This window comes from Triticum aestivum, chromosome 6B (genome assembly GCF_018294505.1).
Source record: "Triticum aestivum cultivar Chinese Spring chromosome 6B, IWGSC CS RefSeq v2.1, whole genome shotgun sequence".
Taxonomy (NCBI): Eukaryota; Viridiplantae; Streptophyta; class Magnoliopsida; order Poales; family Poaceae; genus Triticum; species Triticum aestivum.
This window is the reverse complement of record NC_057810.1, coordinates 44,677,624-44,702,199: the sequence shown is the minus strand read 5'-3', so window position 1 is coordinate 44,702,199 and position 24,576 is coordinate 44,677,624. Positions and strand designations below refer to the sequence as shown.

At 46.5% G+C, this 24,576-nt stretch overlaps 1 protein-coding gene and 3 pseudogenes across 1 annotated transcript; 1 reads left to right on the top strand and 3 right to left on the bottom strand.

Annotated features, from left to right (window-relative positions):
* Positions 1 to 1,630: 1,630 nt before the first annotated feature.
* Positions 1,631 to 5,250, bottom strand: LOC123135632 (phytosulfokine receptor 1-like). Its single transcript, XM_044554785.1, has one exon. It carries the CDS (start codon positions 4,958 to 4,960, stop codon positions 1,736 to 1,738), a length of 3,225 nt encoding a protein of 1,074 aa, XP_044410720.1. The 5' UTR covers positions 4,961 to 5,250; the 3' UTR covers positions 1,631 to 1,735.
* A 5,739-nt stretch (positions 5,251 to 10,989) lies between these two features.
* On the bottom strand, positions 10,990 to 12,592 carry LOC123138750 (disease resistance protein RGA5-like; annotated as a pseudogene).
* A 946-nt stretch (positions 12,593 to 13,538) lies between these two features.
* Positions 13,539 to 14,504, bottom strand: LOC123138749 (disease resistance protein Pik-2-like; annotated as a pseudogene).
* A 6,980-nt stretch (positions 14,505 to 21,484) lies between these two features.
* Positions 21,485 to 23,824, top strand: LOC123135631 (uncharacterized; annotated as a pseudogene).
* The last annotated feature ends 752 nt before the right edge of the window (positions 23,825 to 24,576 follow it).

Here is a 24,576-nt window from a genome sequence, read left to right as displayed (position 1 = left end):
AAAAAGAGAATTGCCCGGTTAATTAATGAAAAACAGGGTGAAAACCGATACATATAGATCATATGCGGACTACTCGCTAAGAAAGAAACTCCACGACCCCATGATCAACCCGGCAAACATACATAAAGCACAACAACCATGATCTCTCGCACTTCTAAGTTGCAATGAAACCCCAAAATAAACCAAGGTTGAATACAACAGACACCACCAAATCCACGGAGACGAGCCAATCCAAGATGGTAGTCGAAGAGACTGAGTATCATCCATCAAGCAGCTGCGAACGCCTTAACAAAGGCGCCACTCTTCTTGCCTATGCTCCTACGAGCCTTCTTCGCCTTCTTGATTCATGCATATAATTACTATGCCAAAAAAAAGAAGATAAAGTGCTACTTCACCGTTTTGTGTGTCCTCTTGCTAGGTACCTGCGGCATGTAGCCTTCTCATCATTGCACGCGTGATAATTGAGGGGATTGAGTTATCCTAACAGCGTGTTTGGTTGGAGGGAGTTTGGGGGCAGGGAATGGGAGTTTTGGGTGATAGAAATCCAATCCCTATTGTTTTGGGTGAAGAAGCGGTTAAGTGGCACATTGTGCTAAGTGCTCGAACCGTTGGCTGATCTCAGTTGTATTGCCTCATACAAACTTGTTAAGCGAGAACACAAATGACTACATAGGAGCTCTATGGTGGATCACATTTAGATCCATTTTTACCATTAGGTTTTCCATGATGAGCTGATTTTTTCAAAATCAACTTCGATGATAGACGAGGCAACTTTATTGCTAAACATAAGCAAATTTTTTGAATCATGTGTACTAGTGAATTCACCTAGCAAGTATATTGTAGAAAGCTTAGAAATGATGGCACACAACTTTCATCATATGTAGGCAACTGAGTATCATAGGTAGGCAACTTTGAAATTACACGGAGGCACCTTTCAACACTAAGGCGTTGTTTGGATACGATTGTTATACCAAACCAATTCCGCTAATCCTGTTTAGGCATCTAACCGTCCAAAACCATGTTTGGTTAGTCTAACTAATCCATGGATAAGAAAAACTTGGTTTCCCAAAAACCGGAAAAACGAGTATTTGGAAAAACGACTATTAGTCCTTTTCCCATAAACCAGTTTAGCTTATCCTTCGTTTCGATCGCAAAGGGCTTCCATGAGACGCCGGTGGGCAGCGTCCAATACGTCCATTATGGCAAGATCAATCGTTCCAGGTGCCGTGATTCCTTCTTCAGCTGTTGCTTTATTTATAAAGTGGGGCGAAAGATCAGTCTGTCAATTATGTATTCAAGGGCATCAAAACTTCAAACTATCCCTTTGGAATCCGTGCGGGTCGAAGTACCCTGCATTTGCTTGTGTTCATGGTTAACTAATACAATATATATGTATTGCTTTTTGGCGAATAAAAGTGTTGCGGGTTGATTTGTTTTTTGTGGGGAGTGTATTGCTTGTTCTTATTCAAATTAACTTCTTGGATGTGATGCAGAGCTGAAATTCTGAATTAAGGGTGTGGCTAGATCTCAGCCGATTGAGATTTAACTGAATCTTGATCAACTATAGAACATATAAAAAGATAAAAAAAAAAACTTTACACATATCTTCATGTAAAATGTCAGGAATCATCATCCATTCAATCTTTACACACGAATCAACTCTTGTCAAAATTTACACGAGATATTACTGTCACAGCTAGCTACTGTAGTATGGATTCAGTTATCTACACAAGCTTCAGTTATCTACCGTGCCGGAGCGAATCTCCCGGGCGGCGCCGGCGCCGGCGATGGCGTCGAGCCGCTCGACGAGCTGCTGCGCCGTGGGCCTCGCCTTGGGGTCCTCGCTGACGCAGGCGCACGCCAGATCCAGCACCCTCGCCGCCTCCTCCCGGTGCCGCCCCGGCACGGCGGCGTCCACGGCCTCGCGGCCCCGCCCCTCCCGCCGGAGCCGCACCGCCCACGCCGTCACGTCCCGCGCGCCGAGCCGCGCCGCCATGTCCACGGGCCGCCGCCCCGTCACCAGCTCCACCAGCACCACCCCCATGCTGTACACGTCGCCCCGGTACGTCGCCGCCGGCGAGTGCCCGTACTCCGGCGGGATGTACCCCAGCGTGCCCACCAGGTCCGTCGTCACGTGCGTGTCGTCGCTCCCGCGCGCCAGCCGCGCCAGCCCGAAGTCCCCCAGCCGCGCCTCCATGGCCGCGTCCAGCAGGATGTTGCTCGACTTCACATCCCGGTGCATCACCCGCGCGCCGCCGCCTCCGCCGTGCAGGTGCGCCAGCCCGCGCGCCGCGCCCAGGGCGATCCGCAGCCGCGCCGGCCATGGCAGGGCGTCGCCGGCGTCCGCGCGCTCGTGGAGCCAGTGGTCCAGGCTGCCGTTCTCCATGTACGGGTAGATGAGGAGGCGGACGTCCTTGCCGAGGCGGCAGTAGCCGCGCAGGGCGACGAGGTTGCGGTGGCGCACGCGGGAGAGCGCCTCCACCTCCGCCCGGAACTCGCGCTCCATCTGGTGGAAATCGCCGGAGAGGCGCTTCACGGCGACGTCGCGCCCTTCCGCCAGCGTCGCGCGGTACACCATGCCGAACCCGCCGCACCCGACGATGCGGGACTCGTCGAAGTCGCCCGTCGCCTTCACCACCTGGTCAAGCGTAATCACCGTCGTCTCCTCCTCTTCTTCGTCGCAGGGGAAGAGGAGCACCAGCGTCGACGACCTCGCCGCGGACGAATCGGTGCTTTCCTCGTCGTCGCCGGCGGCCACCCTGCAGGCGTTGTCCTCCTGCCGCCGCCTCGACCACGCCCGCCACGTCGCGCCAAGGCCCACGGCGACCAGCAGCGCCGTGCCGACGCATATGGCCGCCACGACGCCGGCACTAGCGGCGCTCTTCCGGCCGTCATTGGTCCCGGTCGTGCCGTCCGTGGCCTGATCATCTCCCTTCCGGTCGCACTTCCGTCCCACGTGGAAACCGCACAGGAACGGGTTCCCGGCGAAGTCGGCGCTCGAGAAGGTGAAGAACTGGCCGCCGATGGGGATCTCGCCGGAGAGGTTGTTGTCCGCGACGGAGAAGTGGGAGAGGAAGCTGAGCCGCGTCAGAGACGCCGGGATGGCGCCGGAGAGCGCGTTGCGCGACACGTCGAGGGACTCGAGGCTCGTCATTTCCGACAGCTCCGGCGGGATGGGCCCCGAGAAGCCGTTCCAGCTAAGGTCGACGATGTGCAATCTGGCCAGCGCTCCCAGAGCCGCCGGCACGCCACCGGTGAGGTTGTTCCGCGCCAGCACGAGCGACGCCGGGAAGCTGCTCACCTGGTTATACTGCCGTCCTTTCGCCGACACGTTCCGGCGCATAAAGAACGGGAAGTCCTGCACCTTCTCGTCGTCGTCGTCACGGCCATTGCCGCTGCCGGCCAGCAGCGCCGGCATCCGCGTCAGGCTGGCCGGGATCTCCCCCTGCAGCGAGTTGTTCGATATGTCGAGGTAGAAGAGGCGGTCGAGCTCGCCGAGCAGTGGCGGGATCGGGCCGGCGAGCCGGTTCCACGAGATGTCGAGCACCTTGAGCCTCCGGAGCCCAGCGAGCCACGCCGGGATCGCGCCGGTGAGCTCGCAGTTGGCAATGACGAGCACCTCGATCTTGGCGAACCCGTCGATGCCGTCCTCTGGCATCGCCTCGCCGCCGCGGAAGTTCTTGGTGAGCACGAGGCTCGTCAGGTTGGGCAAGCGCTGCAGTATCCTCAACGCCGACGTGACGTTGGAGAAGCCGTTGCCGGTGAGGGACAGGAAGGAGAGCGACGGGAACGTGGAGAACGACGGCGGTATCTCGCCGGTGAGGAGGTTTCGGCCGAGGTTGAGCGCCGTCATGCCGGCGCACTCGGGGAGGCTCGCCGGGATGAGGCCCGTGAACTTGTTGACGCTCAGGTCGAGGTAGACGAGGCTATTGACGGCGCGGAAGTCCAGGCCGATGGCGCCGGTGAGCGTGTTGTTGCGGAGGTTGAGGACGCGAAGGTTCACGCACAGCGAGAGCGTGGCGGGAAGGCCACCGGTGAGCACGTTGCTCGGCGCCGAGAGCTCCTGGAGCGTGCCGGCCAGCGCGTCGAACACCTCGGGCAGCGCACCAGAGAATGCGTTGAAGGAGAGGTCGAGGCGGACGAGGCCGGTGAGGTTGCGGAGCCCCAACGGGATCTCGCCGGAGATGGAGTTGGTGTGGAGGGAGAGGTACCGCAGCGACGTGGCGGCAAAGAGGTCATCTGGGAGGGCGCCGGTGATGCCGTTCCCGTCGAGCGAGAGCTCAAGAAGCGACCGGCATTGGCCGAACCCGACAGGGAAGTCACCGGAGAGCCTGTTCATGGACAGCCGCAGGACCCGCAGCCCCGGCGAGGACGCGCAGACCGCCGCGGCGTCCAGGGGTCCCTCGAAGCCGTTGCCGGACGCGTCGTACGCCGTGAGGTTCACGGCGCCGGGGAGCACCGGGTGGCTGCCGTTGAACGCGTTGTACGACACGTTGAACACCAGCGCCGCCGGGAGCTCGAGCCCGAGCCCGATCGCGCCGGCGAGCGCGTTGGAGCTGACGTCGAGCACCTCGAGTCGGCGCAGCCGGAGGAGCGCGGGCGGGAGCGCGCCCCGCAGCGCGTTGCCGGAGAGGTTGAGCACGCGGAGCGCCGCCAGCCCGGCGAGCGACGCGGCCACCTCCCCCCGAAGCGTCCGGTTCGGCAGCACCACCCCGACGACGCCCGCGCGGCCGCAGAGCACGCCAGGCCACGCGCAGCAGCCGCCTTCATCGTCATCAGCGACGGCCGGCCATCCATCCACAGTGGCATCAAGGCCCGCCGAGAACCCTCTGAGCGCGGCGAGGTCACCGGCCCCGCACCGCAGTGATGGCTGCGCCGCGCCGCTCAGGCACCACGACAGCAGCACGATCACCGGCAGCAGCAGCGCCGCCAGCGCACCACCTCTGCCTCGCCCCGCCATTGCTAGCTATTGATCGCTCATTCGATCGACGACCACCTTGTCGAGGAAGAATGGAGGTTGCTGATCAGCTGTAGCTAACTATCGAAGCTTGTCTGTCAGACTCAGCGGCTGGGTTTGACTCTTGGCTAACCAACCTTGCTTCCTCCTCCTCTTCTTCTTCGTCGTCTTCCTCTCCGGCGACTCTGATTAAATGGAATTCCTGGATGTAGGTGGATCCATGTACTAAATATATGTATATATACACCTACACTAACTACTAGCCAGCCAGTGTGTTTAGACTTTAGGCTAGATCGGGTGCATTGTTTTCTGTTGTGTCATTTTCATAGTTCCTTTCTGATCACAGTGGATGAGGAGCTTGATTGATTACTTTAATGGCGGTCAGGTCGATCAGGTCAGGTAGGGGAGGTGGGCAGGCGGGACAGGAGCGAGGTCAACGGCTCGTGGATGCCTCACACGTGGCGGCCCCAGCTCCAATCGTCAGATTACGCAGGCAAATAAACACAGAGGATTTACCTAAGTGATCAGTGCTAATCACACGACTGTCACAAGTCAGAATGAGCTTTGAACACAGGTGAATATTTCATGAGAATTACTGACATCAAGAGCCAGCTTCAGAACGACTGAGTGCGCAAGCCAAGTCGCAGGCCTATCAATTTATCTTTCTGTCTTCATGCATCTATGTAGGGGGAAAATATTTACAAGTGGAGAGGCAGTAGAAAATGCTGTGTCGGCAACGAGAATTCAGGTCTACGCCTTAGCCATTCATGCCTGCTACCTAAGCAAGTGTATAATTCTATCTTTGTTTTCCTTCAGAGAACAGCCGGCGGCGGCAGTGACTTGCTCGGATTACTTGGGAATTAATTAAGATGGGCAGCTTCCTCTTTCTGTGCATGCACCTACCTGCACAAAAGTCAGATCAGCCGTAATGTTTCTTCAACTCAAGTTTTCTACTCTACTCCAACCGTGTTATTATATGGGGAGCGCCCAAGTAAACAAGATTTAGTTGAGTGATCAGTAGTAACCACAGCACTGTCACTAGTCAGAATGAGCTCTGAAACCAGGTGAATTCCAAGTGAGAATTACTGACAGCAGGAGCCAAGTCACGTATCATCAGTTCATCTATCTGTTGAAAAAGTATGTACATCAAAAAATTCAGAAAACAGCCAAATGCGGGTCTTTTACGCCTTGGCAGAAAATGCACGCCTTGGCAAAAATTCAGAGAACAGCAAGGGCGGTAGAAAAAAAATTCGACCGGCGACAAAAGTTCAGGTCTACGCCTTGGTCACGCCTTCCTAAGCAGGTGTACTCTCTATTCTATTGTTTTCCTTCAGAAAACAGCCGGCCAGCGCCGATGACTTGCTCAGATCATTAAGAGTTAACTAACATCAGAAGCTTCCTCTTCCTGTGCTTGCACCGATCTGCAAGAAAGTCAGAACAGTTGTAATGTTTCTTTAACACAAGTTTCCTAACTCCGCAATCTATGCCTTGCCTTCAGATATAATTAAGCCAGGCATTTCTCTACTTCAGATAAAAATTAGTCTAGGTTAGTAGGACACTAATTGCGCTCTGCCTTGGACTTGGACGCCACTGTAAAAATATGAGATGAACTGCACTGGGTAGGTAAGGTAAACTTAATACAGGATTAATTAAGGATGATGCATGTGGATGTGTACATAGATCGGTGCAGATTAGCACGTCACCCACTTGCAGTCTGTTGGAAGGGAAATGATTTTTTTTGTTGGCAAATTTGCTTTCTGAAGGAAAAACAATTGACGAGTTGAACAATGATATGGGGAACGGCCAGAAGTCCAAACCTCAAGGATTTGACCTGTCGCTTTCAGAAATTCAGGTATGGAAGGTCTCTTGATGAAGCAACCAAGTAGGAGTAGATTTCATAGCAGCTAAATTGTTAAAGAAAGGAGTTGGTGCTAACTAGAAGAACTGGGATAGGGCTGTTGGTATTTGTTTTGCATTTTCAAATTGTTTTTTACCATGGTTAATTATTTGTGATGTATGACTGACCTAAATTTACTTGTTCTCATGATTAAGACAGAGACGGTCAACCCGGAAAAACTGCAAAAATAATTAAACAGTGTTTCTTGAAAATGGCCTGCCTATGATGCATGCATGATGAAGTTAGAGAAAACTTTTGACATAATCCATATATAAAGCAATACAATAGCGTTTGGATCATTAAAGTAGTGATCTAAACGCTCTTATGTTTTTTAAAAGAGGGAGTGCTATATAAGCACAAGAAAAATTCAAATTACATGATCAAATTTTCTTGACCCAAACAAAAATTTACTAGGAGCTACCAGTGCCTTCAGCTACACTCCAAGTGCCATCTTTACCAGCCACAAAATCTATGATCAGATCAGCTAATCAGATGTACTAACACTAATTACTTTTTCTCGGATCAGAGGACCGAAAGGCATGCATGCTTCATGGCCACTCTGAAAGAAAGTGGCATGCTTTGCAGCTGACCAACTGATCAGAGCAAGGTGGCCATATCACTTATTACCATTTGGCCATAAGGTAGCTGCATCTACTAATATCTGATTAACTAATCAATCTTTACCTCTCCCTGGTCCAATGTTTTATAAATCAAGTATACATGAACTTTATTTCCCACTAGACAAATTCCAGCCACCTTTCTGATATTCTGATAACCATTCATGCACCCGCAAAGTTAGCGTCGGAATGGCGGGGCGCATGGAGGATATGCTAAACAAAACCGCATGATTATTATGGGTCAGCCGCAGCACTATTGCCAAGTAGACCTGAGGTGCATGGAAATGTTATCTTCTGAATTTTTTGATATCTATCTTTGTGGTTCTTCCTTGAGGGATGTGTGATCTATGATGGTGCTGTCTTTTGCTTAATTAGCTTTGCTTAACAATCCTATGGGGAGCACTGGATTGAAGCAACGGTTCAGAACATGTCAACTGTCTGTGCAGGCATAAAGCATATATGTTGTTGGGATGGAGGTGGTGGAATCCACTTGTTGTCTGGCTAAGAGGCAAATATGTATGTTAAGATGGAGGATGTTGCAGATCTTCATGGCCACTTCATGATGTCCTTTACCTAAAACGTATATGTTAATAGGAAAATATATACCTACAGTTTATAGTTTAATTCCAAGAAAACTCTTATATATGTTTTCTGGGTTAAGAAGAATACAAAGAATCATAGTATACGTCCACAAATATGATAATATGGTATGGTTTCAGAGATTGTGTACAGCTCATGAACTTGCTACAGGACAGAATGGATTTCTTAAACGATGGGCCTCTTAAAAGATTTAGTGAACATAAGTTTCATCAAATAGAATACTCCACTCAGTTAGTCTGGAAGGTTCCAGTATGCTGCTGCACCACTGATTAGCGCTGAAGTTGGCACTCTTTAGATTCAGAAAAGAAAAGGCACCACATAATATTGGTGGACAGGGGAAAGCTTTGCAATTGCACCCACAAGTGTCAAGCACCAACTAAATAGCCACTCCTAATAAATCCCTTCCATGACAGTACGACGCTCACTCTCGGTTCGACACATAATATTATTCCCCCGCATTAGCTAAAATGGCGAAAACCGAATGCGATAATCCTAGTGTTCTCTTGTGGTGGTGGTGGTGAGATGCCCATATATCATGCATTGGTGGACAATGATGATTAGGTTAAACTGTAACCAGGCACATACTAATGAAAAAAAGGAGGGGATTTGGGAATCCATCCATTGCTTTGTGGAAGGGGTGCAGGGGAAAGACTGCAGCACTTGCAGACAGTGGACCGGCAACATCATCTGGTGGCCTCTGTGTAGTGTGTGAGTAGACAGGCTCCCAAGTGGAGCAGACATCAGGCTTTTGGCCACCCATTGGTGGACTGGAAAAAGTCCAACCAGGAAGCTGTTCTCTTTCTTCCACACCTGTTGATAGCCATGGATGATTCTGTAGAGACACTCAGTTGGGTTGCATGAGGGCCATGGAGAAATAAAAGTTTCCCTTACAGAAAGGCGGCATTTAATCTGAAAAGAGGGCCTCATTGGTTCAAATGAATTTTGAAGGATCTAAATAAAATCTTGTGGGTTGTTGTTGATTTCTACGAGTGCAATGCATATGCAAATTTTCTTAAGTACTTCCTCTGTTCCTAAATGTAAGTCTTTTTAGAGATTGCAATAAGTACCTACATACGGATGAATATAGACGTACTTTAGAGTGTAGATTCACTCATTTTGCTCCGTATGTAGTCTCTTATTAGAATCTCTAAAAAGATTTATATTTAGGAACGGAGGGAGTATTAATTTGCACTTTATTTTACAGGATTCCTTTTCCAATGACTGAAACCACCTAGGGAGATCAAACATCCTTTGTCTTGTAGGATTCAAGATGGCGCTGTCGCCGCCTACCAGTGACCACTGGCGCCGGTGATGGGCGTTTGTCAGCGAGGCCGGTGGTGACCCGGTGACCAGCAAAAACTAACGACCACCACATAAGGCTGTAGCATCAGTGCATCGGGCAAGGGACACATCAAGTAATAACAGCACACATCAGTATAAATAGAAGCGCATTCACCAACAAGAGCAAGATAAAAATCTGAAACCGTTTCTTTCTGGCACCAACAGCCAGCGGTTTTCGTTCAGATATTGCAACGGCTAAAATGGAACATGTGAAATCTGCACATCTGATCGGTGGAAGAAGCCGATCGTCATCAATACAAGGATAAACTTTCCCATGAACAGACACACACAGTCGTACTTATATATAACAGCTGAATTTTAGTATTTCAGAAACATATTACGGCTTCACCAATTCATCGTTCGATTATACAGCCACACAACTCAAGGTCACACCTAGCAAGCAGAATAAAATTCACAGGTGATTTGACCTAGGAACACCTCCAACGTAGCCAGCCGCCGCCTACACAAAACTAGGGTTCTTTGCCTCCCACCGGCGCTGGCGCCGGTCCGTCCCGTCTCCGATGGCCTTAAGGCCATGGAGGCGGAGTGGATCTCGGCCCTTGCCGGTGGGAGGGCTCCGCTTTCATATCTTTTTTCGAGCTTTGTTAGGGTTTGTGTCCTGCTCAGGAAGGCGAGACGGCGGCCACTCTCTGAAGATGGAATAAAGGTCTCCCCATCTAGTTCCCGCTCCGGTGATGTGTGTAGCATCATCGGTGGGTGTGTGGAGGTGTGTCTCCGGCGGATCTGTCTTTGGTGGATTTGCTCGGATCTGTTCGTCGTTCGTCTTCGTTCGTGTGTCTTCAGGTTGGATCCTTTTGATCTACACTCTTCATCTGCGGCGGTTGCTGTTCTGGTGCGTTGGTTCCATGGGGCCTTAGCACGACGACTTCCCGACTGTCTACTACAACAATGTTTGCCCGGCTCTGTCGAGGGAGGGGCGGTGACAGCAGCGCGCCTTCGGCTCGCTTCAGTGCTTGTAGTCGTCGTTAGGTGGTCTACGGTTCTGAATGTAATTTTTATTATTTCTAGTGTCCGTTGTACTACCATGATTGAAGATGAATAGATTGAAAGTTTTTCCGCAAAAAAAAAGATTTGACCTAGGAACAGCGAATACAACAGCTCGTAAAAAATATGTTCTTTTCAGAAATACGGTAAACGGTGGAAGCACATTCTTGTGACGACGAAGCACGTAGATGTACCTGCGCATATAGAGAATAGAGGCCCCCGCTTTCCATATTTCTTAGCGAAGAGTTCATAGTTACACATGATGGCATGGAGCGAGTGGGGTGCCAAGACGCCGCTGCAGGATAGCAACTTGGTCAGTCCAGCTTGACACAGAAATCCTGTTGGCAACAATCAAACACACCAGGATTAAGAGCATGTTTGAATATATATATTTTTTGCATGAACTTCACATGAAAATCTTTGATTCATGTAGAAATGTGGAAAGAGTTTCACATTTCATGGATGACACAAAATAAAACTTGCAGAGAAATTATTAAATATCAAGGAGAAAGCGATGGTGTTAGGGTTATTAGTTGCCGCCACATTGGGTGGTTCTTACCAGCATTTGGACTTCAAGTGCTAGAGCTCACAACCTCCTCGTCCTCTTTTTTTAAGTCATCAAAAGTGAAATTCATGTTCTCATCACACTTGATGTTAGCTGTAGGACAACTCGGGTGCATGCCAATGGCATCTCTCAACACGGACTGCGCAGCTCTTGCACTTGATTCCTCGGCAGCATATCCCCCAATGCGCACCGAGACTTCCTTGAGGCCTGACAAGTGCTCGACGCCGCCAAAAGCAGCACCGTGCTGCCCCCATCCGCGCGCGTTGAATCCGACCTCGAGCCTCTGGAGCTTGGGCATTGCCCCTGCCTCGAACGCCAGCTATGATATCCAACGGCAGGTGAATTCGAAAATGCTTGAGAGCAAGGAATCGTGTTCCGTGGATGGTGACCCTCTCTTTAGGAGTTGCAAAGATGTACACATTCAGGTTGACGAGGGAGTGCAGCTGTGCAATGATTCCAACATCATCATCCAACACCTCCTTAACCCCCAGCGCAAGGTCATAGAGATTATGGAGCTCCCGAATCCACTTGGGAACCCTCGATAACATGCAACCCCGTCCTGCGAAGAAGTCGGGGAGAAGTGGATAGTGAACCCAAGGCATCCGAGCATGCGCTGGGGAGGTAAGATTCCATGCACAGGTTCTGAGGTTGCAAAGTTTTTCTAGGGAGGATCTCAGAATATTCATGAGTTTTGTTGCTTCTGCCTCATCCAATTGCTTCCGGTAGACACGACATATCTCAAGGTCCTTCAGATTGGTCAGATCTCCGAGGTCTCTGATGTTGTCTACTGAGTTCATGCCCAAGTCGAAGCCTTGCAGTGTCCGTAGGGATTTCATGCTGCCTATCCTAGAGGGTAAACTTATCCCAACAGGAAGGATCAGGTGCAATAACCGGCGCAGATGAACAATATCTGATGGAACTTGAACCATGCTATATTCGTAAGTTCTTAATTCAAGTGTCTCTAATTGATCTAGTGTCCGAATTTTCCTTGGTAGCACTATTTCACCGTAAGCTGCTACAACTTTTAGGTACCTCAACTGGAACAAATGACACATTCCTGTGAGGTCAAGCGTCACAAGCCTAGTTGGAAATTCAAGAGTTAAAACTCGGAGATGCTTCAACTCCGATAGAGGCGGCGTATATGTGGAGATACCAAATCTTGCTAGCGCTCTTACTTGTGAGAGCTGGGTTGTTCCCAATGTAGTGCCATCTATCACACCATCCAAGCAGAGGGAGAGTCGATGGACATTGCCTTGCAGTCCAATCACGGCTTGTAAGTCGTCTATTGCAGTGATAAAATTCTCTTCTCTACACTTGTGCATAATAAGATCAAGCATCATATCATGCACTTTGCAAGCCAACACCTCGTCATTATGATCTGTATCTACTGGTTGAACAATGCCTCTGTTGACAAGTTCACTGAAACAGCCCTCTGCAACAGCCTCTGGATCCCGCACGTGTGATGTACTTATAAAACCTTGGGCTAACCATTGCCTGACCAAATCATTCTTGTTGATTGTATAATCCTTTGGATATATACCCAAATATAGCATGCATGTCTTCAAATAATGAGGAAGATTTGTGTAACTAAGGTTTAGTATTTTTCTCATTCCGCCCAAGGTGGGATGCACTTCCAAGTTGGAGCCCAAAGAATGCAATATGTCCTCCCATTGCCCCTTCAGCATCTTTGGTTGACTGGCTAAAAGGCTGGATATGCTGATAATTGCGAGTGGCAAGCCGCCACATCTTTTTAAAATTTCAGCCGAAACTTCTTCCAAATACCTAGGACAACCATCCTCTGAACCAAAAACTCTTTTGAAAAACAACTTTCTTGACTCTTCATTGCTAAGTAACTTCATCTTATAAAGATAGTCATAGCTATTGGAGCAGCACGCTGTAGCCACATTCTCGATCCGTGTTGTTGTTATTACTCTGCTGCCGTTCATGTTTTCTGGCAGAGCGCATCTAACAATACTCCACGTGGTTGCATCCCATATGTCATCATTCACAATAAAGTACCTGCCAAGAAGGTTAAATTTTATGGAGCATAATAAGCACCCTCACTTTCTTCGAGTGAACTTCAAAAGGCAAAAACACACCCAAGAAAACCTCTACCTTTAAGTTTTTCAAAAGTGCATATACTTGATGATCCTTGTAAGAGTACACATGGTAGTTCAGCCTTGGTGCCAAAATGGCCCATTTGGTTTTAGAATTGAATAAATGGTAGCTGAAGTTGCCTTGTTTTTCCGCGAATCAATGAGTAAATGCTTTAAAACAGAACCTTATGCACGTGTTGCATCTTTATTTTACAAAAAAAGAAAAAAACTTAAGCAAACATTTGTAAGAGTTGAGCTGTTCATTTGGGGAATTTTACTCCGAGAATATATGAAAATCAATTGTAAGATTTCTGAATTGCAAACTAGTGTCAACCTAGTTTGTCATGTTTTTCAGTGACAACAAAATATTTCAAATATGGAACTAATTACATGGTTATAGAGGTTTCATCAAACTTAATGGCTTCACTAATTTCACTAATAAAATGCCCATCCAGAGTGTCTAAGATGCAAGTTTCTTAACCATAGCCACAAGAATTTCTACAACAGCATACCAACAAGCTAAATGAATATCTTCCCACAAAATAAATCAAGCACTATATATAGATTACTTCGGAGTAAAGTCATTTCCAAAATGGAGTACCTCTTCTCTGTAAGAAATATTCGAAGTGTCCTGATCAGCTGATCCTCATCCCATGATTCCACATTAGTTTGATCCAGGGCCACATAACCAGCTTGAGAGAGTATGTTTCTAAGAATCTTCCTTATGTTAGGTTTTTGGGACACAAAAACAAAAGCTCGGCACTGGAACTGCCCCTCCAGTTTGCGATAAATCTGATTTGCAAGTGTAGTCTTACCAAGGCCTCCAAACCCCACAACAGAGAGCACCTTCAGCTGCTGAGCACAAACGCCGTCTGTGGCAAGTGTAGTCTTACCAAGATCTCCATCCAGCATCACCTTAATCAGTTCGTCCCTCAGTTCATTGATGCCCACGAGGTCCGCCGTGCCCGCAAAGAGCGCCAACAGGCGTATGTCTATGGCTGTGTTGTTTGGCTTTGAGACTGTGCTGTCAACCTTGTACCTCATGCGCCTCTCGCTCACCTCCATGACACGTCTCTTGAGACCTTGCAACTCCTTGCCGATCTTATGCCGAGTGTTGACTGTCGTCAGCAAGTTCATGCTCCTTCGGACTCGCATTCCACTCGGAGCATGAAGTCGTCGACATTGTCCTCAATGTCGTAAGACAGATCACGGACCTCCTGTGCCCAGCATTTTGCTTGTTTATCAGCCTCCTCTTCCGCTGTTCCGCATCAGACATTCTCTCTAGGAACTTGCGCATGCTCTCGAGCTCGGCTTTAAGGAACATGATCTCGCCCTTTGCTTCTTTGAGCAGCTTGTACTTGCCGGCGAGCAAATCGCCAAGCTTCCCAAGCAGGCAGCCTATGGCTCCGTGTGACACGCTCACGGCTCACCACCGCTGCTGCCATGACCTTTCCTTTGTTAGCGTTTACTCCAGTCGTGTAACAGCTCAAGCACTTGGAGATGAAGCAATCAAGCTGGGAGGCATGTAGTAGCAGAAAAGATCCACTCAATTTCTTTGTTCTTTCTCCTTTTTTCACTTATTTCTTCATGGAATTGAAAGAAAGTTCACAGGTTTTGGAAAAAGATCACAAATTTGAAAAAAGTTCACGCATTTAAAAAATCAAAAGGGAAAAGAAAAAAAAGAAAATGGAAATAGGAAAGGAAAAAACTGAATAAAATTGGTCCGACAAAATGAAAAATATCTCAAAAGCTTCACAAAACCAGTTGGTGTAAAAAGCCAAAATGGGTCGAGCTATTCCATACGAAGGGGTGTGCATCAGTTGCAATTAAGCCTATAAACGAAATCACTAGTTAAGGAGTACTCCTTGCGGAGATCACTCCAACTTCCCCAGGCTGCGACAAGTGGCGTGCTCGTCACTTGTCGCAACCTGAGAGTTTTCCCTTTTTTCGTAGATCCGTTTATTCAAAACATTTTATCTCTTAAACCATGCGTCCAAACTTGAACCGTTTTTGCTGTTGGATTCCTCGCGTCGAGATCTTCAAAACTAGATCTCATGTTGATAGGTTTTGACAAACTTTTTTTCATGAAAAAAAACCGAACGAAAAAACCGAACCGGGAGCACGGTTTTTTCCCTTTCCGAAAGAGGCATGACCGTGACTCTCGCGGAAGCAAAACCGTGCCGCTTGCGAAAGAAAAAAAAAGAAAAAAACTCATTTTTCCCTTTCCGAAAGAGGCACGGTCGTGACTCTCGCGAAAGCACAATCGTGCCTCTCGCAGAAGCAAAACCGTACCTCTTGCGAAAAAAAAACAGAAAACGCGTTTATTCCCTTTTTGAAAGAGGCGCGGCCGTGACTCTCGCGAAAGCACAACCGTGCCTCTCGCGAAAAAAAAACGCGTATTTTTTTCCTTTTTGAAAGAGGCACGGCCGTGACTCTTACGAAAGTACAACCGTGTCTCTCGCAAAAGCAAAACCGTGCCTCTCCCGGAAGAGAAAAAAAAATAGAAAACGTGTTTTTTTTCCTTTCCGAAAGGCAGGACCATGACTCTCCCGAAAGCACAACCGTGCCTCTCGCGGAAACAAAACCGTACCTCTCACGAAAGGAAAAAAAACAGAAAACGCGTTTTTTTCCGTTTCCAAGAGGCACGATCATGCCTCTCGCGAAAACAAAACTGTGACGCTCGCGAAAAAAAAAGTTTTTTTGCACAAAAAACAAAAAAATCAATTTTTTTTGTCGAAAAGCTAGGGAAGACCGGTGAAAAACCAAAGCGTAAAAAAAATCTGAAAAAACCATTTAAAAAGCCGGAAATGCGTGCGAAAAATTAAAAGAAAATCCGGAGTTAGCCCCAGAACACGACACGTGGCGAATGGCTGAGAGCACGCCAAGTGGCGCTGATCATTGCGAGGCTCCCGAAGGAGCGCTCGTTAATTAGCACAGGGGACGTCAAATAGAATTGGTCCAATTACAGGCTTAATCATTTTTGAGGCACACCCTCTCGCCCCACATCCTTCGTAACGGCGAAATCACTAATTAAGGAGTACTCGTTTTAAAGAACACTCCACTTTCTCAGGTCACGACAAATGATGCACATGCAGCGCACAACCTGGGAGTTTTCCTTTTTTTCGTAGATCCATTTATTCAAAATGTTTTATCTCCCAAACCGTGTGTCCAAATCTCAAACCGTTTTCACCATTGGATTCCTCGCGTCGAGATCTTCAAAACTAGATCCCATGTTGATAGGTTTTGACGAACTTTTTTTCATGGAAAAAACCGGACAAAAAATCAAACCGGGAGTACGGTTTTTTCCCTTTCCGAAAGAGGCACGCCCGTGCCTCTTGCGAAATCACAACCGTGCTTCTCGTGGAAGCAAAACCGTGACTCTCGTGGAATACAAAAAAATAGAAAACACGTACTTTTTTCCGTCTTCGAGAGGCACGGGCGTGACTCTCGCGAAAGCACAACCGTGTCTCTCGCGAAAGCAAAACCGTGACTCTCCCGAAAGAAAAATAAACATAAAACGCGTATTTTTTCCCTTTCCGAGAGGCACGGCCGTAACTCTCGCGAAAGCACAGCCGTGCCTCTTGCGGAAGCAAAACCGTGACTCTCGCGAAAGAAAAAAAACGTGTTCTGTTTTTCCCTTTCCGAGAGGCGCAGCCGTGACTCTCACGAAAGCACAACTGTGCCTCTCGCGGAAGCAAAACCGTGACTCTCGTGAAAGAAAAAAAAACAGAAAACACGTTTTGTTTTTCCCTTTCCGAGAGGCACGGCCGTGACTCTCGCGAAAGCACAACTGTGCCTCTCGCGGAAGCAAAACCGTGACTCTCGGGAAAAAAAAAATAGAAAACGTGTTTTTTTCGCGCAATTTTTTTCATTTTTTATCGAAAAGCTAAGAAAGACAGGTGGAAAACCAAAACGATGAAAACCTCCCGAAAAAAACCGTTTAAAAAGCTGAAAACGCATGCGTAAAAATAAAAAAAATAAAATCCGGATGGAGCGTCCAGAGCGCGACACGTGGTGAATGACTGAGAGCGTGCCAAGTGGCGCTGATTTTTGTGAGGCCCCCGAAGGAGCGCTCGTTAATTAGCACAAGGGACATCAAATAGAATTGGTCCAATTACAGGCTTAATCATTTTTGAGGCACACCCTCTCGTCCCACATCCTTCGTAACGGCGAAATCACTAATTAAGGAGTACTCGTTTCAAAGAACACTCCACTTTCTCAGATCACGACAAATGGCGCACATGCAGCGTGCCACTTGTCGCAACCTGGAAGTTTTTCCTTTTTTCGTAGATTCATTTATTCAAAATGTTTTATCTCCCAAACCGTGTGTCCAAATCTCAAACCGTTTTCACCATTGGATTCCTCGTGTCGAGATCTTCAAAACTAGATCACATGTTGATAGGTTTTGACGAACTTTTTTCATGGAAAAAACCGGACAAAAAAATCAAACCGGGAGTACGGTTTTTCCATTTCCGAAAGAGGCACGCCCGTGCCTCTCGCGAAATCACAACCGTGCCTCTCGTGGAAGCAAAACCGTGACTCTCGTGGAATACAAAAAAATAGAAAACACGTATTTTTTCCCGTTTTCGAAAGGCACGGCCGTGACTCTCGTGAAAGCACAACCGTGTCTCTCGCGAAAGCAAAACCGTGACTCTCGCGAAAGAAAATAAACAAAAAACGCGTATTTTTTCCCTTTCTGAGAAGCACGGCCGTGACTCTCGCGAAAGCACAACCGTGCCTCTCGCGGAAGCAAAACCGTGACTCTCGCGAAAGAAAAAAAAATAGAAAACGTGTTTTGTTTTTCCCTTTCCGAGAGGCGCAGCCGTGACTCTCGCGAAAGCACAACCGTGCCTCTCGCGGAAGCAAAACCGTGACTCTCGTGAAAGAAAAAAAAAATAGAAAACACGTTTTGTTTTTCCCTTTCCGAGAGTCACGACCGTGACTCTTGCGAAAGCACAACCGTGCCTCTCGCGGAAGCAAAACCGTGACTCTCGGGAAATAAAAAAAAAACAGAAAACGTGTTTTTTTCGCGCAATTTTTTTTTATTTTTTTTATCGAAAAGCTAAGAAAGACCGGTGGAAAACCAAAAGGTTGAAAAAACCCAAAAAGCTGAAAACGTGTGCGTAAAAATAAAAAAAGAACAAAATCCGGAGAAAGCGTCCAGAGCGCGACACGTGGCGAATGACTGAGAGCGCGCCAAGTGGCGCTGATTGTTGTGAAGCCCCCGAAGGACCGTTCGTTAACTAGTTGCTCCCTCGTAACGGACACGCCCATTTAAGAGTAATTTGAGGTTCAATTTTCAGAACTCCTCCTGGTTTAGGGAAGCTCTTCCCTGTCGGTTTTTCTTTTATGTGTCTTCCCTGTCGTCCTTTTGTTCTATTTTCCCCTTTTCTTTTTATTTTTTTAATTTGTGACCTTTTCCAAATTTGGAAAATTTTTGGTTCAAACTCGTGATTTCCCCCCCAAATTTATGAACTTTTTATTTTAAAATTCATGAAATTTCTTAAAATTCACAAACTTTTTCCGAATTTGGTAACTATTTTGCATTCACAAACTTTTTTTTCAACTTCTTATTTTTTGTATTCTTAAACTTTTTTTCAAGTCGTTAACTTTGTGTATTTGCAATTTCTTTTAAAATTTAAAAATATCAATGTCAAACAGTGATTGGTCAAGGGTCAAAGGTCAACAGACGACCGAGCTAAGCAAGTGGTTGTGCTTAATGGGCCAGACCCAACCAAACTTGGGCTGGAGAGCCAGCTGGCAAAGTGGCGCATAAGGCGTTAATTGGGAGGTCTCGGATTAAAGATGGCGTCACAATTGTTGCATGGGGCTGAGATTGCTTTTGGGTAGGAATTCCACGCATGAGCTATATCTCGCATTAAGCAAGATGGAATGATCTCTAGCGCACACGCATCTACAGTAACAGGCCAGCCCATTAACTCTCGCTTATAAAAGAAAGAGAACATAAAGGGAACGAAAAAGAAAGAGAACATAAAGGGAACATAAAGGCCAGCCCATTAACTCTAGCCTGAGAACTTCAGAAAATCTGCCTACCTAGGCTAGCATATGAATGCTCTGTTTGGTTCGTGACCTGGCCTGGTGAGTGCTAAGAAGTAATTTTTTGTTCGTGACACGATGATTCAATTTCTTCCTTGACACCTTGCTTTTCTGAGCCATGTGATTAAACAACCTAGGATGTTGCTCCAGGCAAGCCCAGGGGTGTGTTTGGATCGGAGCCTACACCAGCCAGGCCAAAAAATTGGTCGTTGACCAGGGCACTCGCACTTGTTTGGTTTCCGACCAATATTTTGGCTCGCCTCAGCTCATCTAGTTTCACTAGTTCATTTTGTGCCAATGATTTGGCAAGTCGCCAGCGGCTGAAAGGTGCGCCAAAAAATTGGCTGCCCGCAGATTGGTAGGGCTGGCAGGGGGCAGGGGCATCATCAAAACACACCCCAGGTGTCCGCAATTGTTTGACTGGGCCAGGCTAAGAAAGTTATATTGCCTTCTTTATCGGCCAGGGTTGCCCCATCCTGTTTTGCACGTAGGCTGGCTCCATGACCACCAGGATTTGAATCAAATACTCCCTCTCTCTTAGTTTATAGGGTGTGCGCGTATCCCTAGATCAACAATTTGACCAACCTAATACAAGTCATATATTATAAAAAATATATCAATATAAACTTCAGATATGATATAATTTTTGTGTTATATAGTTTATATTAGTGTGATCAAATTCACAACCTAGATATACGCGTAGGACTTGTAAACTGAAACGGAGAGAGTAGGAACCACCAAACAGGAGCCAGGCAGCTCCCAGGTAGGTAGCAGGCTAGGCACAGAACACCTAGGAAGTGAATCAAACTGGCCCTCGATCCCTGGTCTCCTGGTCAATTTCCAGAGTTGTTAGCCACTAGACTCGGCGCGAGTTCTTGATGTACATGGGGGAGATCTACTAGAGGCAGAATAAGCCGGTTAACACTGGTTTTCCCGGATGGTTGCTTTCATTTTTCACCTTTTTTGTTTTATTTGTTTCTTTTCTTTTTTCTTCTCCTGGTTTCTGTTTTGTTTCCATTCTTTTTTTATTCTTTCTGCATTTGTTTCTTTGGTTTTATTTTTCAGTTTCTTTTTTCCTTCGTCTATTTTTCTGATTCTTTTTTGTTTCTTTATTTTTTCATTCTACATCTTTTGTATATGTCAACAACATTTTTCTAATACAAGATGAACATTTTTCCAATACAAATTCATCATTTTTTAACACATGGTCATCTTTTTTCTATCCACATTTAACATTTTCCAAATGCTTCATTATCATTTTCCAAATACATGTTCCACATTTTTTCAAATGCTTAATTAATATTATTTTTATATAAATTATAAAAAAAATCATCTTTTTTAATACACGGTCAACATTTTTTTCACACATTTAACATTTTTCAAATGCTTGATCACCATTTTTTAAATACATGTTCAACATTTTTTTAAAGCTTGATTAACATTTTTTATACACACTTAACATTTTTTAAATATTTGATCAGCATTTTTAAAATACTCTTTCATCCTTTTTCAAATGCTTGATTAACATTTTTATATACATGATGAAACTATTTCATCTTTTTTAAAACATGTTTAGCATATTTCCTATACATACTTAACAAATTTCCAATGATTGATCAACATTTTTCAAATAATTGTTCCAAAAAAATTAATGGTTGATTAACATTTTTTAAATACATTACCAATTTTTTTATACATTTTTTGTGTACGTGATAAACATTTTATCTATTCACATTTAACACTTTTCAAATGCTTAGTCCACATTAAAAAGAATAGTTTTTAATATATATATATATATATATATAATATTTTTAAATATAAACAAAAACAAAAATAAAGTGAAAACAAAAAATTGAAAAAAAGACAAAAAAAGAGAGGAGGTTGTGGCCTCCCACGCTCCTAGGCTAGCCCATCTCTGTCTTCACAGTAGCTAATCTGGGAAGACAACGAAAATTTTGATTGAGTTGAGATTTTAATAAGATTTGATATTGTTTTATTTGATTGAGTTAATGCATGACGTATTTTGATCAATTTTGTTTTGATTATTTCAAGTTACTCTATTAGTGGTGGTTTTATTTTGTTCGGCCTCAGTTGAGATATAACAAAAAAAAATCAAAGTGAGGGGGGTGGGTGGGATGATAAAACCAGTGGAGGTGGGGGCGATCCTACCAACTCGCCGTTAATAATAGTCAAGATAGAGATATTAATTGTATTAATCATAATTAGGAAACATCATTGATTAATAACAACAATGGCAATTAATTATAAAATCAAAATTAATTATACTAGTTAAATTTGGAAATAACAACTACCATCCATCCCTCTATTAGCCGGCAGAAGCGACCCTCCATGGAGTCAAAGTCGTCGTCAACGCACCGCTGATGTGCTTGGCGTTGGCCGTATCCTCTCCACACGCTCCACTTTTTGTACTACTCCTAGTTCTGTTCCCAGCTCGCTCACCGCTGACCACCACCCACCAGCGCAGCGGCCAACCACCATGCATCATCCCTCGCCGTTCCTCTTCCTCCTCCTCCTCCTCCTCGCCGCCTCGCCTCTGGTCGCCACCGCGGCGACGTTCAACTGCGTCGGCGGGGTATACAAGGCCAACAGCACCTACGAGGCCAACCTCCGCCGCCTGGCCGCCGTGCTCCCGGCCGAGACCGCCTCCTCCCAAGACCTCCAGGCGACCCGCGGCGTGGGGTATTGGCCCAACCGGCCGCGGGCCTCCACGCGGTGCTACTGGGGCGTCAGCCCTTCCTCCTGCGCCGCCTGCGTCGCCGGCGCCTTCCGGGAGGCGCAGAGGGAGTGCCCGTATGGCAAGAAGGCGGTCGTCTTCGCCCGCAACTGCACTCTCAGCCTCGCCGATTTTCCCAGAGCTCTCGGCTTCCGTGAGTTCTCTTCTCTCATCTTTTTTCCAGAAGATAATTGAGTTGGATCCACAGATTATTATTTTTCTGCCCACATTAGTCTCTTGTGCTAAATGATCTCGTGCATCTTGTGGCGGTCCAATTTTTTTTACTTGGTTTGCGATTGATTGCCGCACTGACCTTGTGGTTGTGCAGCCCAACATTAGATCCTCTTAGGATTAGGAATTTAGGATTATTGTGAGCTTTTTTTCTCACATAAGTTCGCGGCCAACGATAAATTCTGGTCAATAAATGATGTCCAGGAGGTAGCTAGGGCCTAGAGTAGATACTCTGCAAAAGTAGTTTGATAGATGCTCACCGAGTGTGACGTACGTGTACGAGAAAGGAGATGAGAGTTGGCTTAATCTGTCCTCCATGGGCCATGATTTGAGCACTTCTTCGACTGAATATATTCTCCTCTTCGTTGTCCTAGTAGCACGATGGCATAGCCTGGGACCAATAGAAGAGGACAAAGATAAATATTGGCTCATTTAGTAGGCAGCGTGTAGGGAGTCAATGGGAGGTCGGGGGGGGGGGGGGGGGGGTTTCCATGGGTGGGCTCACTGTTGTTTGGGGGATGTGGGATTGCGTCGCTGGTGAGGTGTTGAGCGGTGTTGGGCATGGGGGAGGGGAGAGAGAGGGTTTAGGGAAACTTGCCCAAGGGTACTCAAATTTGAGCAAGTTCGAATGGTTTGAGGAGTTTCTCCTCAAATTTAGGGGAAGGGCTCGGAAACATCGTTCCAAGGGAGTCAAATTGAACGGAGGTGGAAAGCTTTACCTTGGCATTGAATGTCGGTGATCCCGAGCACTCCGTAGGTCTTCGGCTTGCACACGTCGATCTTGCAGAAGAGGTACTTGGCACCCGGGGCCTTGTCTTGACATTCCACAGGAAGTCTCTTCGGATTTGTTTTTGTTTTTTCCACATACTTGACCAGCCAAGCAGGAGGGGCAAGCATACTTAGTTAGAAAAAACTACCATGGCAGAGAGACTGGAGCGGAGTGCGATGTGATCTACAATCTTATTCCACAACCTTACATGATTATTATTGTCATCCATAGATATAGCATTCCAAGGTTCTGCTTCTTTTCTTCCCCATATGCTCGAATTGTTGGTATGCACATTCTTCCTCAAACATGAACCGAGGAAAGCTAGTTAATGCATTAACGACCAACTATGCTGAGATGGAAGCTTTATGCATTTGCATTCCACAGGCACCATCAGTTGGCTTGACCTCTTGGGTGCGGGACTCGTATTTCAAGCAATTGGATTTGCATGGCTTTTCTTCCTGCTTCTGCAAGAATGGCGTGATAAAAGAAGGGCCTCTATGATGTAAGTTTGAATAATAGATGAAACAATCTACTTTGTGAATGGGAGCATATGAAAATTAATTTCCTTACCTCTTACATGATGCAGGCGTTGTAGCTCTCTTCCATCTGGAGATCAGTAGTTGATCAACTTGGTCAGACTATTGGACATCAGCCTATTCCCAACAAGAGGAAACACTAAAATCGGGCTCTACCACAACGCTCACATGATTACCTGAATCGTGATTTGATGTTCTCTGGTGAAGAATGGTTTAATATTGTACTCCAATTTGAATGTTCGCATTGGTTACGAATAATTTCCAAGGGCCAGTTCGCGCGTTCTGTTCGTTCCATCTTATTCTTGGACCCACTCCTTCGATGCTCCAAATATGTATGTATGTATTTCCAACTTACCAGAAACAAAGTTCCAGCTTGCGGCAAATATTAACTTATCACTCCTCACTTTCATCGTTAAACTCTTAAACCTTGGGTGGATCACTGCATTGTGTCATGGACTCATTTCTCACAAATAGGTTGGATATGCAGATCGTAGGAGATAGGTTGGATATGCAAAGTGCTTCACTGAGCAAGCATATTAAACATAAATGGGGTCGAAGAAATTAATTAGGCCACGAGCTCCTTCATTCAATAAATGCTCGATTTGCTAAGTGATATTTCCACGGGCTACAGCAGATGTTTGCATAAGTTGTTTTGCAAGAAACATGTTTTCGTCAAATATATCTATGGCCTGTAGTATCTGAGCAAAGTGGAAAATTAATTCTGCAATGGAAAACAAATTTGAACATAAATCTCACTGTTGACTCATCAAATCTCAACCTCGATCTTTTACATGTTGATCGTACTTATATTTTCCCTGCATCTCTCTCCACGCACACATTGCTGTGATCAGAAAACTTGTGCTGCCCTGCCAAGGCGCCGCCTGCCAGCGCTGCAGTCAACATTCTGCCCTAATAAGGATTCATGGTTCCCACCCGGTTCAAAAAAACTGGGCCTAGAGTCCTAGTCACTGCCCAGAGCTCATACTTCATATGAGTAAGGGCACCGCTAGGGATCAGACTATACCTATCAAAGATACTTTATTTTGATTACAAATAAACTGACGTGAAAAATTATGATTGGCAATTGAGGGATGAAGGGGCCCACCCCAGTTAAATTCGGGGAGGGGGGGGGGGGATTAGATCATCTACAGCTGGACTTGGCAAATAGGAC

Excerpts from the sequence above, each read along its gene's own strand:
- LOC123135632 (XM_044554785.1), bottom strand. The coding sequence starts at position 4,960 with ATGGCGGGGCGAGGCAGAGGTGGTGCGCTGGCGGCGCTGCTGCTGCCG.